Genomic DNA, 13306 nt, shown 5'->3' on the forward strand with positions numbered 1-13306 from the left:
CATAGATTCCCCAGAACTACCAGCACAACAAACTTAGCCACTGCCACTGCCAAACTTAAAGATTGATTTGATTGAACAAATATTAAACATGGTAATACCCCTCCAAAAAATAATAGACACGACTATACCTCCACAATGAACATTCCACCCAATTCATATACCATACCCTTTAATGCATATTTAATATTGAAAAACAAAATTTGTATATTTTTTATTGGGATGATGTGAGGGTGACACGTGGCAAAACCTTCTAGAAAAAAACCTTCCTTTAGTATATTATAGATAGATAGATGCCAGCTTCTTGGTATATTCTTTATTCATAGAAGTTACGAACTCATGTGGCAAAAGGACCCCGATACAATATTTCAAAAATTTAACTTTGAATTGCACAGCGATCAATAGAAATTCTAGTCACTTGCCTTTTATCTTTGGAAGGGACTTTGCTTGCAGGCCTAGCCGTTTGCACAGCAGCATCTGCAGACTGCAGATGCAGCTTCAGGAGTAGCCCGCAGAATTTCACATATAAGTTGCTGGCATTCACTCTATTATTAGAAAGAAACAAAGAGAGAGAAGAAACATAAGCTGAAAGATAAGATAAAAATGGATTAAATTATACTCCACATTAAACCATAAATTTTAGGATACATCAATTTCATAAAACAGGCCCCCTTTGTTTTTTTTTTTTTTTACATCGGAAAATTAACAGACGAGAGAAAGAAAAACTACGACACTACAAGGGAGTCCTTCAGCAGGAGAAGTTGGAGCTCACTCTCCGGCTGACGAATGACATTTGTTTCATACAAATTACACAATATATATTAGGTTCTGTCAGTTTATAAATATTATTGTGCCCCTTTGCCATTAACTTCAACAGAAACAATATTAATCAAATAAAACATGAAAGCTAAAAGAGGAAGACCAAGTTACAGCAAAAGATATTTCAACAACTAACAAGAAGTGTAATATTTTCAACTAGTGTCTTGAGCTTCACACTGTGTTGACACCTCACATTGACTATGGATATGATCAAAGTAATCCTCATAAACAATGAGATAATCCTCACCCCTAAGCTAGCCTTTGGGGTAGAGTTGAGACTGGTCATGAGTTCTAAGATGATATCAAAGCATATCCTAGATTTATTATTTATAGATGGGCCACTCAAAGATGTCAACTCCTAAAAACTTCACGCTCCACCACTCCGTGTGAGAGTTTGAGGTCCCATATTGACTCGGGATTACATGGCCAAAGTTATCCTTAGGGCAAACCTCACCCCTAAGATAGCTTTTGAGGTTGTGTTAGCCCCAGACCCGAGCTCTAAGAGACATTCGCTAACAAGCATGTCAATCTTCTCATCTACCTTCTAGGATATAAAACTATTCACGAGTTTTCATCTAGCAGCTTAAGCTTACGAGAGACGTAATCATTGATACATTACCAAAGCAATAAATCCTCTATGACCAAGTGGCTAAGAGCCCAATCCTTGACCCCCCTATTATTCAAGCACAAGTTGCGGTGAGCATGTGCATTATCCACACTTCAAGCTCAAATGAATCTTGCATGAGGAGATAATTTTAGATATATAACCAACCATGAGTCCAATCGCCATAAGCCTCCAGCAAAGTTGGTAATTGACAGAAGTTATTTAGAGAGTAAAGACAAATACAAGTGTATTAAGACTTCATTAACTACACAATAAATATGTCTAGCCATATTAAAACTTCATCCATATCAGCGAAAGGTCAGCATCAAAGACCATGAAACACTACAAAAAAAGTTATTTAGTGGCGGTATTTTAGCAGGGGTTTCAATAACCCCCGCAAATGTCGTTAACTTTTAATAGTTAAGGGGGGTTTTAATAACCCCGCAAAATTTTCATTAATTAACTCTGATCTCACTCTCACACTCGCACAGAACTTGTTCTCAGTCTCACTCTCACAAGAACACGTTCATCCATGGAAGCTCACGATTTCCACCGATTTGATCTCGTTTTCCACCGATTTCACTCTCCTGATTTGCACTCTCGATTAAACCTTAAAATCTCCTCTCAATCCTCTTCCTGATTCCTCAATCTCAAGTTGGTTATGTTTTTCCGTTCGCTTCCATTTCCGTGGCCACAACCACCGCACGCCGCCGTAGCAGCAACCTCCTCCGCCGTCGGTATGACCTACTTTGCTTTTCTTTACTATTTAATTGTGCTAAACGAACTTCAAAAGCTGACTAACCGCTTTTTCTTCTTCATTCACAGTTCTCTCTTCGATTTTCTCATGGATGCATCCCTCAGAGACTCAACAACCTCTACAACGTCGCATGCCGCATTCTCCGGTACCTATTTTTTCTTAATTAACCGAATCCGATTTCTAAATTAGGTTTTCATTAGTTGATTTGGAGATTTCGCTCCTCTTAAGATTTATACTGCTTCACTAGGAGTTATTATCATCGATTGAAAACGGTTTAGGTTTGAATAGCTTAATGGATAATCAGATCTGAATCAGTTCGAATCAATTCTCTCTCTGTTGAAATTATGTGTGTGTACTGTGTTGTGTTTATGATCTGCTAACGACATTGATTTTATTATGCTTTCTGATACGGTAATACTACTATTGTATTTGTATCTCTATATTTTTCCTTTGAGAATATCTTTTAATTTAGAGAGGAAGAAAGGAGAAAATGAAGTAGGAAAACCATAGGCAGAAGAATATTTTTGCTAGATTTTGGATTTTCTTGTTTGAGGGAACGGATCTTTTGCTTTTATTCCTAGAATTCGAGTTAGATTTCGATTTTAATTCCTTGAATATGATGTTCTTAAGCAAGCTATGATTGTGTTTTTTGGTTGATTTTCTGGTTTTCCAATGTTTTCTAGGAAGCCATAGTTTTACCACCATGGGTTGCTCTTGCTGTTCGTCCAAGGCCTGGTGTTTGAGAGTATTTGAGAGTGAATGTGCATTCTCTTGTTGTTGAAGAGTTGCAACCTGCTGAGTTTCTACACTTCAAGGAGGAACTTGTTGATGGAAGGTAAGGTTTCATAGCCTTTAAGTTTTGTTTTCCAGTGTAATTTGTTATGTTACTCAAATGGTAAGAGTTTGTCTCAATCTTGTTGTAGTTCTAATGGCAACTTTGTGCTTGTGTTGGACTTTGAACCATTTAATGCATCGTTTCCTCGCCCAACCCTGAACAAGTCAATTGGGAATGGTGTGGAATTCCTCAATCGCCACCTTTCTGCTAAACTCTTCCATGACAAGGAGAGCTTGCATCCACTTCTGGAATTTCTCAGACTTCACAACTACAATGGAAAGGTACCTGTTTCTCGTCGTTGATTGTAATTTTTCATGGTAGTGACATGTATGCATATGTATCATCCATATTTAGTGCATGTTTGGAAACTATTCTACAATTGATTCTAAAACTGTGAGTAGCTTCTGCGTTTCAAAATTGATTCTGATGAAATAGAGTTGATCTAAACATGCTATTAGTAACATCTAAGAGTACTTGCTTTGTAAGGCATATTCTTCAATGAATTTATGACCTGAATATCTACATCCATGTTTGAACCATGTCTAATAACCAGATCTAGAATATAAATCCAATACTTCCAATCCTATCTTTATATTAAGATGATTTATTCATTCCTGTACATATGCACTGTGTGTGCGTTTTGAGTTTATTGACAAAGATTTCTTTGCATTTGCAGACTTTGATGTTGAATGACAGGATTCAAACCCCGAATGCTCTCCAACATGTTCTGAGGAAAGCTGAAGAGTTCTTAGGCACACTTCCTCTTGAGACACCTTACTCAGAATTTGAACACAGGTTCCAGGAAATTGGTTTGGAGAGAGGGTGGGGTGACACTGCTGAGCGTGTCCTTGAGTCCATTCAACTCCTCTTGGATCTTCTTGAGGCACCTGACCCGTGCACCCTCAAAACTTTCCTAGGAAGAATCCCTATGGTCTTTAATGTGGTGATCCTTTCACCCCATGGTTACTTTGCTCAAGACAATGTCTTGGGATACCCTGATACTGGTGGCCAGGTTGGTTTAGATGAAATGCTCCATGTGTACTATTTCTCATACTAATTTACCTTTCATGGTTAACTTACATGCTTTACTTATTCTCTAATCCAGGTTGTGTACATCTTGGATCAAGTGCGTGCATTGGAGAATGAGATGCTCCAACGCATTAAGCAACAAGGCTTGGATATTGTTCCTCGCATTCTCATTGTAAGTCCTGTCGCATGTTTAGAAATCTGTCTACAGTTGATTCTGATGCTGTTCTACAATTTTGATGTTTTTATTTGAATTTGACCTTGATTTTAATTATTTCTTGTCATTAGGATGTTGCTCATGAGCTTGCCAAAGAGTTGCAAGGGAAGCCTGATCTGATCGTTGGAAACTATAGTGATGGAAACATCGTTGCCTCTTCATTGGCACATAAATTGGGTGTTACTCAGGTAATACTTACTAGATCAGTTTTAAGTTGTAAACTTTTGTTAACTATGTTTTGGAACTATAAGGCCTAATGTTGTTTTCCCTTTGTTCATTGTAGTGTACCATTGCTCATGCACTTGAGAAGACCAAATACCCCGAATCCGACATCTACTGGAAGAAATTCGAAGAGAAGTATCACTTCTCATGCCAATTCACAGCTGATCTCTTTGCAATGAACCACACTGACTTCATCATCACCAGTACATTCCAAGAGATTGCTGGAAGGTGAACTATACTATCTCTTTATAATTCACACCATGTTGGTTCCTTTTCACAATTTTCATGTATTGATTACTTACTTAAATTCTTGTATACATACTTGTGCAGCAAGGATACTGTTGGACAGTATGTGATAGGAACCCAGATATTAGTAGTCCTAGTATTGCTAAGGTATTTGTTAGGAAGGGTAGAAAGGGAAATAAAATTGATTCCCACTAGTGATAACTGCCAAGCTGATGTGGCAGTATCTTCAGGGTGCTAGGAGTGTGAAAGAGAGAGAATGCTGAGGTGAGAATGGCTATATAAGCGTGTATTGTGAGAGAGAGGTTAGGCTTGATTTGGGATTAGGCTTGGGAGAGTAGAGGCACTCTCGAATTGCCTCAGTTTCTTATCTTTAATTTTCTACTGTTATTTGTAATTCCCTAAAACACTGCTTCTGGGTATTTTCCAGAGGATTCAGTGTTCATCTACCCTATTTTCACTCTCAGTCATTGTGCTATTTTCTGGTTCCTAACATTGGTATCAGAGCACCGATCTAGGTGCTGTGGTAGCCTTTGATTTGCTAAGATGTTTCCAGAATTTGATGGAAGAGTGGCTTATGGATGGATCATCACCGTAGAGCAGTACTGTGAGGCCAAGGGAATATCAGAGGTGAAGAAATTCTCAGCGGCGAAGAAGGCATTGACGCGTGATGCGCTCCTTTGGTGGAACGACTGGAAAAGAAGAAATCAGAGGGCAACATGGATGGATTTTGTGATAGCTCTACTGAGAAAATTCGAACCAGATTCGGATTTGTTTCTGCCAGATCCAGTTCAAGATACTGGGGAGGAAGAAAAGCAGACGGATGAAACCAGAAAAGCCAAAGCCACAAACCTGGAACTGAGAAGAAATTGGTGTGAAGAATGGGTCAAGTTTCGTTGCACCGGTGATGAACGGTTCGAAGGTGACCGGATTTCAGAGAATGAGGAAACTGAAGAGGATCTGACAGAGAACATCATCGTGGCAATGGAAGAGATGACCATTGCTGCGAAACTCCAGATCTGCGACACTCTTCAGGAATCAAGAGGTGAGGCGGCGGGAGTGATGCTAAGTGTCAAGCAACCACCACCACCGGAGATGATAAATCAGGAAGAGAAGAAGATCGAACAAGTACCACCAGACCAATCATATCGTGGGGCCGATGCGGCAGCGCTAACATCGGCGACGCCCATGTTCATAACGAGGACAAGGTCAGTTTACGACCAACGGTTGTATACTCTGCAGGCAACGGAAAGCGGATTGGCCAATTTGCCACCACCACAACCACCAGATAAGTCGTGTCATGCGGTGGTTGAAGAGACGCTTAGAGGAGCAAAATGGAAGCAAACTCAAAAACATCCACCACCAAAACCACCGGAGTACTTGGACTGTGGAGGTAATCCGGCGGCGTATGCCACAACGCCGGCGCCGGCGAGGTCGGAGGACAAGGCTACACCGGCGACGAGAATGAGAGAGAAGATAGCAGAAGTTTCTAGACGTCTGAAGGCAAGTGCATGGGCAAAATGGGTGAAACAGGAATTGGACCCTTCTCTCAGCATAATGGGCCTGGCCCAACGTGATAGTAGATGTGTTGCAACAGGTAATTTGCTTCTTAAACTTCTGATTGCTTTTGGCAAAATAGAGAGAAGGTTACAAAATTTGGGCCCATTATATGAATCAATAGATTGTGGCCCAATAACTGAAAATAGAAATAAGCCTTCTCAAAAAGGGAATCAGATATGTAGAGTTCTTCTTACATGTGTCATAGTTCATCTATGGTTGAACCCCAAGATGTTTATGGGTGCTAAACGTGTTTCAATTGCCCAAATGTCCTTCTTGGAGGCTAGCAACTTACAAGTTCTCATAGATTCATCTCTTATTCATTCTAATGCAAACATGGAAGTTTGTGGACAAAGCTTTTTGAACTTGTCTGAATTGGGAAATTTGATGGGAGTGCAACATCTAATTTTATCAGCATTTACTAATAGAAAGGTTGGGTCTGGACCTGTTCTAAGAGGCCCTTTAGAGGTTCTTGGAGAAGATAACATGATGGCAGCGCAATTATACTGGGAAATTGAAAATTGCGTGGTGGAATTGCCTCATCCTCCTGAAAAGTGTAACATGAATTCTTCATGGATTCTCACACTTCTGATATGTCGGGTTGAAATTGCTACACTTCAGATATATCGGGTTGAAATTGCTATTGTTGAAGTAGCCACAACTGGTTCGGGTTTGCATTTTCCCTGGATTAGAAGGCTCTCAGTAGAAGTGAGTATAGATGTGGATTTTCCAACAATAATACAGCTCCAGGTACAATCTAAAATACCATTCTGCAGTACTTTAAAAGCTCTTACTCCTAATGAGATGATCAAGCAAGGGGTACAAGCTGTTTCCTTTCACAACACAGATGGAATTTGGTATGTGAATTGGCAGAAAGATTCTAAGTCATGCTTACTAGACTCTTGTGTAATTTACATGATATTGAGAGTTGTTAAAGCAGATGCTAAAAACACAAATAACATTCCAATGGAGAAGCACATGGACCCCTCCTATGTCATTTGCTCGTTGGAATACGGAAGGTTGACCCAGGAAATTCAGAAGCTCATTGAGGGGGAAGGTGACATAGTTACAGTAAGAGTAAGAATGAAGAACACAGCTGTTTGCATTATTACCACAATGACTTGTAGTACACTTGATGTCAAGAGGGCCAATGAAGAGACTGAACAACAACCGGTGATCTCTAGCCATATGTTCATCTCTAGAAGGGCGAGGACACCTGACCTTGTTGCCCAGGCTGTCTGCTATGCTTGCACACAAGCTGATTTTGCTGAGGAAATTTTTAGCAAGTCCTGGACACATATGATAGAAGCTAAGACTTTATTGCTTGGGTTGCTTGTTGCGATTGAATGCAAGATGAATACATGGGACCCTGGAGGTTGTTCTTATTTTTCAGCAACGACTTGGTCTACATCTTGTTTCAAACAATGGGATTCAAGAGGTGTATTACTGAGTCAACCTCTTCCCTCTTGCTTAAATGAAGAGGGGGAACTGCAACCTGAACTTGAACAACTACTGATTTCAAGATCTGGACAGCAGGGAGATAGGGAAGTGCCAATGAAGTGGAAGAACCTACCTGATTTTGACAGCTCATGGGAGTCCTTGGCAGCCATGAAGAAATGTTTCCAACTTCCATCCTTGAGGACAAGGATGTTTTTGAGGAAGGGAGAGATGATAGGAACCCAGATATTAGTAGTCCTAGTATTGCTAAGGTATTTGTTAGGAAGGGTAGAAAGGGAAATAAAATTGATTCCCACTAGTGATAACTGCCAAGCTGATGTGGCAGTATCTTCAGGGTGCTAGGAGTGTGAAAGAGAGAGAATGCTGAGGTGAGAATGGCTATATAAGCGTGTATTGTGAGAGAGAGGTTAGGCTTGATTTGGGATTAGGCTTGGGAGAGTAGAGGCACTCTTGAATTGCCTCAGTTTCTTATCTTTAATTTTCTACTGTTATTTGTAATTCCCTAAAACACTGCTTCTGGGTATTTTCCAGAGGATTCAGTGTTCATCTACCCTATTTTCACTCTCAGTCATTGTGCTATTTTCTGGTTCCTAACAGTATGAGAGCCACACCGCCTTCACCCTTCCTGGACTCTACTGAGTTGTCCACGGTATCGATGTCTTCGATCCAAAGTTCAACATTGTCTCACCCGGAGCTGATCAGACCGTTTACTTCCCGTACACTGAAACTAGCCGTAGGTTGACATCCTTCCACCCTGAAATTGAAGAGCTTCTATACAGCTCAGTAGAGAATGAAGAACACATGTTAGTCTCTATTCTATCCCTCTCACTCCCTCGCTCTGTTTGTTATTTGTTGCCATGCAGAACAATACTTGCGTGTTTAAAAACTCTACTACAATTTGATTTTTGAAGTCATAATCAATTCTGAAAAAGAAGCTAAGGTGAATTGAATAGCTTTTGAGTTTCAGAATTGATTCTGATGAAAGAGAAGCTGTATATCAACTTGTCTGTGCTCGCTATGGACTGACAGGAATAATTTAATTTTTAGGGGATCTGATTTGGAGGTGGAAAGAGTGTTTGAATTAGTGCAAATTAGGTCTTGGAATTGGTTTACAGTGAGATTGCAGGGCTTTCACTCTTCATTCTGTGAGTGGGTATCTAATCCTATTCAATGCCTTAAATATATATAACTGGCTATTTTGGATGTGGTGTTATAAATGCAATGAGTGGCGTATAAAAAAAATTGTTAGACCCTGAAACTTGTATTTCTGCTAGATAACTTCTTGTTTTGGACCTGCAGGTGCTTGACTACATGAGAAGAGTGTGTGACTTGAATAAACTTTCTAAGTATGATTTATGCATGGATTATCAACTAGTTCTAATGCGGATGGAGATTGGATTTGACTCACTTTTCTAAGTGTGTTAAAATTTCTCATTCCTTTCTGAATCTCTTGCAATTGTAACATGACAGAGTTAGGTGGTTAATCCGAAGTGAGTTAAACATTGCTAAAGCATCAACACCTCTTATAGGTAATCAATTATGATACCATCGGTGTTTGATATATTATTTCTTTTTGGTTTTTGGTTGAGTTAACTTGCAGTCACATTTTTATATCTTTGGCAGCTCAAGGATATAATTAATATCACTCACATTTCAATTAAAAAAACTTCTCTTTCTGATTATTTCTTCTTGGACAATCAGATCCTTGCCAAACAACAAAAGCAGAGTGTATTTACTTGAGAACACTGGCCTGTATCTCTCTTATGATTTGGCTTACTCACTAGCCTTTTGTGCTACTTTTTTCTTTCTCTCTTTCTGCAGGTCTATGCTTGTTCCTGATAACTGAAGTATTTGCTTACCTGCATTCTTGAGGATCTGAAGAAGGTTCATTTTCTGCTTTAGTTAGATTATGTACCTTACTCTATCCTTTTTCCTCCTTTTTGAATTTTAATTCATTTACTTAATTCATTTTCTACTTTGAATTTTAATTCTTCTTTCAAATCAGTTTTAGTTTAGAAATTTTTTTCCTCTTTGTATTTTATTCACCTGCATATATTTTGAGTTATTTTTAATTTTTAATTTAAATATGATGCTTCTTTTTTCTTTGACAAAATTCTTGTCTTGTTTGAATACGGTTTTCCTCTCTCATTCTTGAGCCTCATGAACACAGTTAACTAGTCTGATTTTTGCTTTTTGTGATTGTTCCCCTCATGCTGCAAAGTGAGCTCCATTTCTCTTGTCATGATAACATTATCAGCAAATTCATTAACTTTTTGTATTGATTTCCTCAGCTTCCTTCCCATGCCGAAGTTGAGAAACTTCATGGCCTTCCACATGCATGCAGGGGTGACAAATCTGAACAACGGCATCTATGGCATCCTCAATGGTTGTGGCAAAGGGAATACAATGGACTTTGTCTTGAGAAGATTCATGACAATAATATCTGTAATAAAACTTAGCAAATTATATTCCCCCCCCCCCCCCCCCCAATTGCAGAGACGCTGATACAACAAAGGAACGTATTGGAAAACTACTAAAAGCTGGAGCCGATGTTGTTTTGACTACTAAAGGGATTGATGACATGGTACTTGTGGTATGTTTTCTTTCCTTTTGCACCGATTGGCTTCTTGTGTGAACTGTGCATTTTTAATTGTGAGAATGTAATATGAGGCTCTAGGATCTAAGACTAGCTTGTCTCCTAGATTCATTGTGTTGTTCATATTTTTTATGTACTCATTCTATTAGTTTGTTATTCCAATTTTCAAGAGACTGTATCCATGTACTGAAGTTCCCATAGAGAAGTTCCCACATGAAAGCTAAGCTTGAACAAGGTTAAAAATGTCCATAGAATAAACTCTGGTAGCCAAGGGAGGTGTAAAGTTGTAAATAATCTCTTGCATTTAAGGGAGGTTGAAAACTCCCGTTAAAAAAAGCTTGCAGATAAGGGAGGTTTAACCGCCGCTAAATGTATATGCATGTACCAGGGTTTGCTGAAAAACGCCGTTAATGATTTGTGGGGAGTGTAACTTCGGGATTTTCCAAAACCCCCGCTAAGTAACTCGCGGGGGTTGAAAACCCCCACTTAATGCAAAAAAAAAAACCCTGCTAAATAACTTTTTTTTTGTAGTGAAACTATGTCTAGCCATATTAAATTAGTACTTATATGTCATTAAAATCTATTATCAAATATCTTGCAACAAAATGGCCTCCACATAGATATTACCTGTAAGTCTGTAACATTGTAAGGGAGAAACCTAAGCTGTAACCCCCTGTGGCTTGAGAGGTTTCAGAATCAGGGTTCCAATTCACATCTACTGGCATTGATTTTGGTGTGTTCATGTCAGCATGCCGACAGACTTTTGCTTCCAAGAGCTCCCCAACAGCGACATGGTTCTCTAGAGAATGACACACAAGACAAATTTACTCTCAAAGAATAATGATTAGTCAATAAAGAACAGATAATAAAATTACCGCGTCTCACCAATTATTTGAACAACAGCATCCAAAATTGAATCAAGAAGCTCCTTTGCAGCAACATGTGCTTTCCCGCCAGGGGCCATAAGAGGTGATACAGGGCTCACAGCCAACAATGTTCCAGCAATAGATATTCCATTCTTACGTTTTTTGTTTTGGCAACTGATAGCTTTCCAGTTGACCTTGTATAAAGTGTAGATCACCTGTTCCAGCTCGGGAACCCTGAACAATTCTAGACCTTGACGAACTCAAAAGCTCTGCTTGAGATTTAATCTAGGATGTAATAATCTCTTGAATTGTTGGACGCAATCTTTGGCTGGTAAACAATAAAAGTTAGAAAACCACTACAGCTTATACACAGTTGTCACAGGAAAATATAACAAGAAACAAAATAATGAAATAAGGTGAGATTTAAAGGGCAAAACTGACTACTATATACATTAAGTAAAGCCCATTTGTCCGAATTAAGTGATTTGCATTTTCATTCCAAATGTGTCCCAAAACAAACTACTAGAATGCCTACCCAAAGCAAAGAAACCCAGAGAAACACCGATCAAGCATTCAAGCTTGCACGAAATTTTATATTCAGACATTTGTAGACTATCACACAATGCAAATCACTTAATTCGGACAAATGGGCTTTACTTAGACTTACAAACACTATAGCACCAGATATCACCAGTTATGTTGAGCGCAAAGTAAAATGGTTGTTCATAAAAGGCAAAACATTGATTTTAGAGTTTCAGATCCACCGCTAGTAAGAGAATGTAGGAGATTGGCAGCTACAAAATTCCCACCCATTCTACAAATTGGGAGGGTGTTGACATCCACAAACTATGAAATGCATGAGGGATGTCATTTTTGGAATGAGAAGGTAAATGAAAATTATTTTCAAGCATAAAAAAAAGTTACTAAATGAGGATCACTCGTTGGAAAATAGGACAAATAGAAGATAAGTTTGCCAAAATAGTGTTTGCCAAATAGAAGATAAATAGGACAAATGGAAAATAGGACAAATAGAACAAATGGAAAATAGGACAAATAGAAGATAAGTTTGCCAAATAGAAGATAAGTTTACTAAATGAGGATCACAAATTGGGAGGGTGTTGACATCCACAAACTTTATGCAGTAGAGATTCCAATGAAGCGTCAAGATCAAAGAAACATATTTAGAAAGAAGAATGAAAGTAAAAATACCTATTGATAAAATGGAAAGTGTCTTTCAAAAAACAAAATATTATTAAGAACATATAGCATATCATAGCCCCAGCAGCTGCAACTTTTCCAAGCACGCAAAGGCACTCAACCATGGTCTGAAGATACTTGACATGAAGCGGAGCATCACTCTTTCTAATTGTTTCCTATGCACAAGAAACTCAAAACTTGACCAGCTCACCATGAAGCGGAGCATCACACTTTCAAATTCAATTCCCCAAGTTTCTCCGGTAAATACCCTTCTATTAGGAAATTGATTCCAAAGGCATTAAATGATTCGATTTCATATTTTTTCCCGTTACTGAGCATATCATCCAATGCACACTTCCATGTTGGATTACACGTGATGAATTTTTCCTTCAAGAGCAATCTTGCAGCATCCTTGTCCACAGCCTTCATGGTTACTCCACACGTTTCACGTATATTATACTTCTCAAAATCTTGCGTTTTGATCCCAAGCCACTGTATTTCTGGAATCGCCAAGTTTTCATAAGACATGTTTTGGGATCCATACTTATACACTGACATGATTCTCATACCATAAGGATCATAATCAAATAACCCAAAGACCGGCAGATACTTCTTTTCAATCAACTTTTTTATAAATAAACGGGTGGAAAGATCCGGTTGACCCTTGCCGGTCACGATGATGGATGGAAATTTATCATAAAACCTGTTTTGTACAAGTCTATCAAACGCGGCATCTTTTTCCACTACCAAGATAAAATGAGCCTCACATGATATAATTTGTAAATCTTCTATATTAGCAGGAATACATTTGGCAGCAGATCCCATTCTAGTGCAATCGAATGTATCATCTTCCTCTTTGAAAATCAGATTCCCCACAACCTTCCCTCTTTCAGAAGCCTTAACATAGAGGCA

The 13306-nt window shown here is 38.8% G+C and overlaps 2 protein-coding genes across 12 annotated transcripts; both read left to right on the forward strand.

Moving 5' to 3' along the window:
* The first annotated feature begins 1880 nt into the window (after nt 1-1880).
* On the forward strand, nt 1881-10500 carry LOC130726834 (uncharacterized). Of its 11 annotated transcripts, XM_057578156.1 has the most exons (14): nt 1881-2157; nt 2246-2322; nt 2861-3012; nt 3101-3293; nt 3689-4024; nt 4118-4213; nt 4327-4443; nt 4539-4705; nt 4808-6317; nt 8333-8538; nt 8783-8880; nt 9035-9264; nt 9557-9619; nt 10027-10500. In XM_057578156.1, the coding sequence occupies exons 9-10, from the start codon at nt 5267-5269 to the stop codon at nt 8335-8337; spliced, it is 1056 nt and encodes a 351-aa protein (XP_057434139.1). In that variant the 5' UTR covers nt 1881-2157; nt 2246-2322; nt 2861-3012; nt 3101-3293; nt 3689-4024; nt 4118-4213; nt 4327-4443; nt 4539-4705; nt 4808-5266; the 3' UTR covers nt 8338-8538; nt 8783-8880; nt 9035-9264; nt 9557-9619; nt 10027-10500. The 11 variants fall into 11 exon arrangements, with proteins under 11 accessions (XP_057434139.1, XP_057434137.1, XP_057434135.1 ...); XM_057578154.1 differs by lacking the exons at nt 8333-8538; nt 8783-8880; XM_057578152.1 differs by lacking the exons at nt 1881-2157; nt 2246-2322; nt 2861-3012; ... (4 more) ...; nt 4539-4705; nt 4808-6317 and having other exon boundaries at nt 6324-8538; nt 8783-8888; nt 9035-9081; nt 9206-9264.
* Nucleotides 2308-4961, forward strand: LOC130725800 (sucrose synthase-like). Its single transcript, XM_057576989.1, has 9 exons — nt 2308-2322; nt 2861-2912; nt 2961-3012; nt 3101-3293; nt 3689-4024; nt 4118-4213; nt 4327-4443; nt 4539-4705; nt 4808-4961. The coding sequence occupies exons 1-9, from the start codon at nt 2308-2310 to the stop codon at nt 4959-4961; spliced, it is 1182 nt and encodes a 393-aa protein (XP_057432972.1).
* Nucleotides 10501-13306: the final 2806 nt, after the last annotated feature.

Source organism: Lotus japonicus, chromosome 6, assembly GCF_012489685.1.
Source record: "Lotus japonicus ecotype B-129 chromosome 6, LjGifu_v1.2".
NCBI lineage: Eukaryota > Viridiplantae > Streptophyta > Magnoliopsida > Fabales > Fabaceae > Lotus > Lotus japonicus.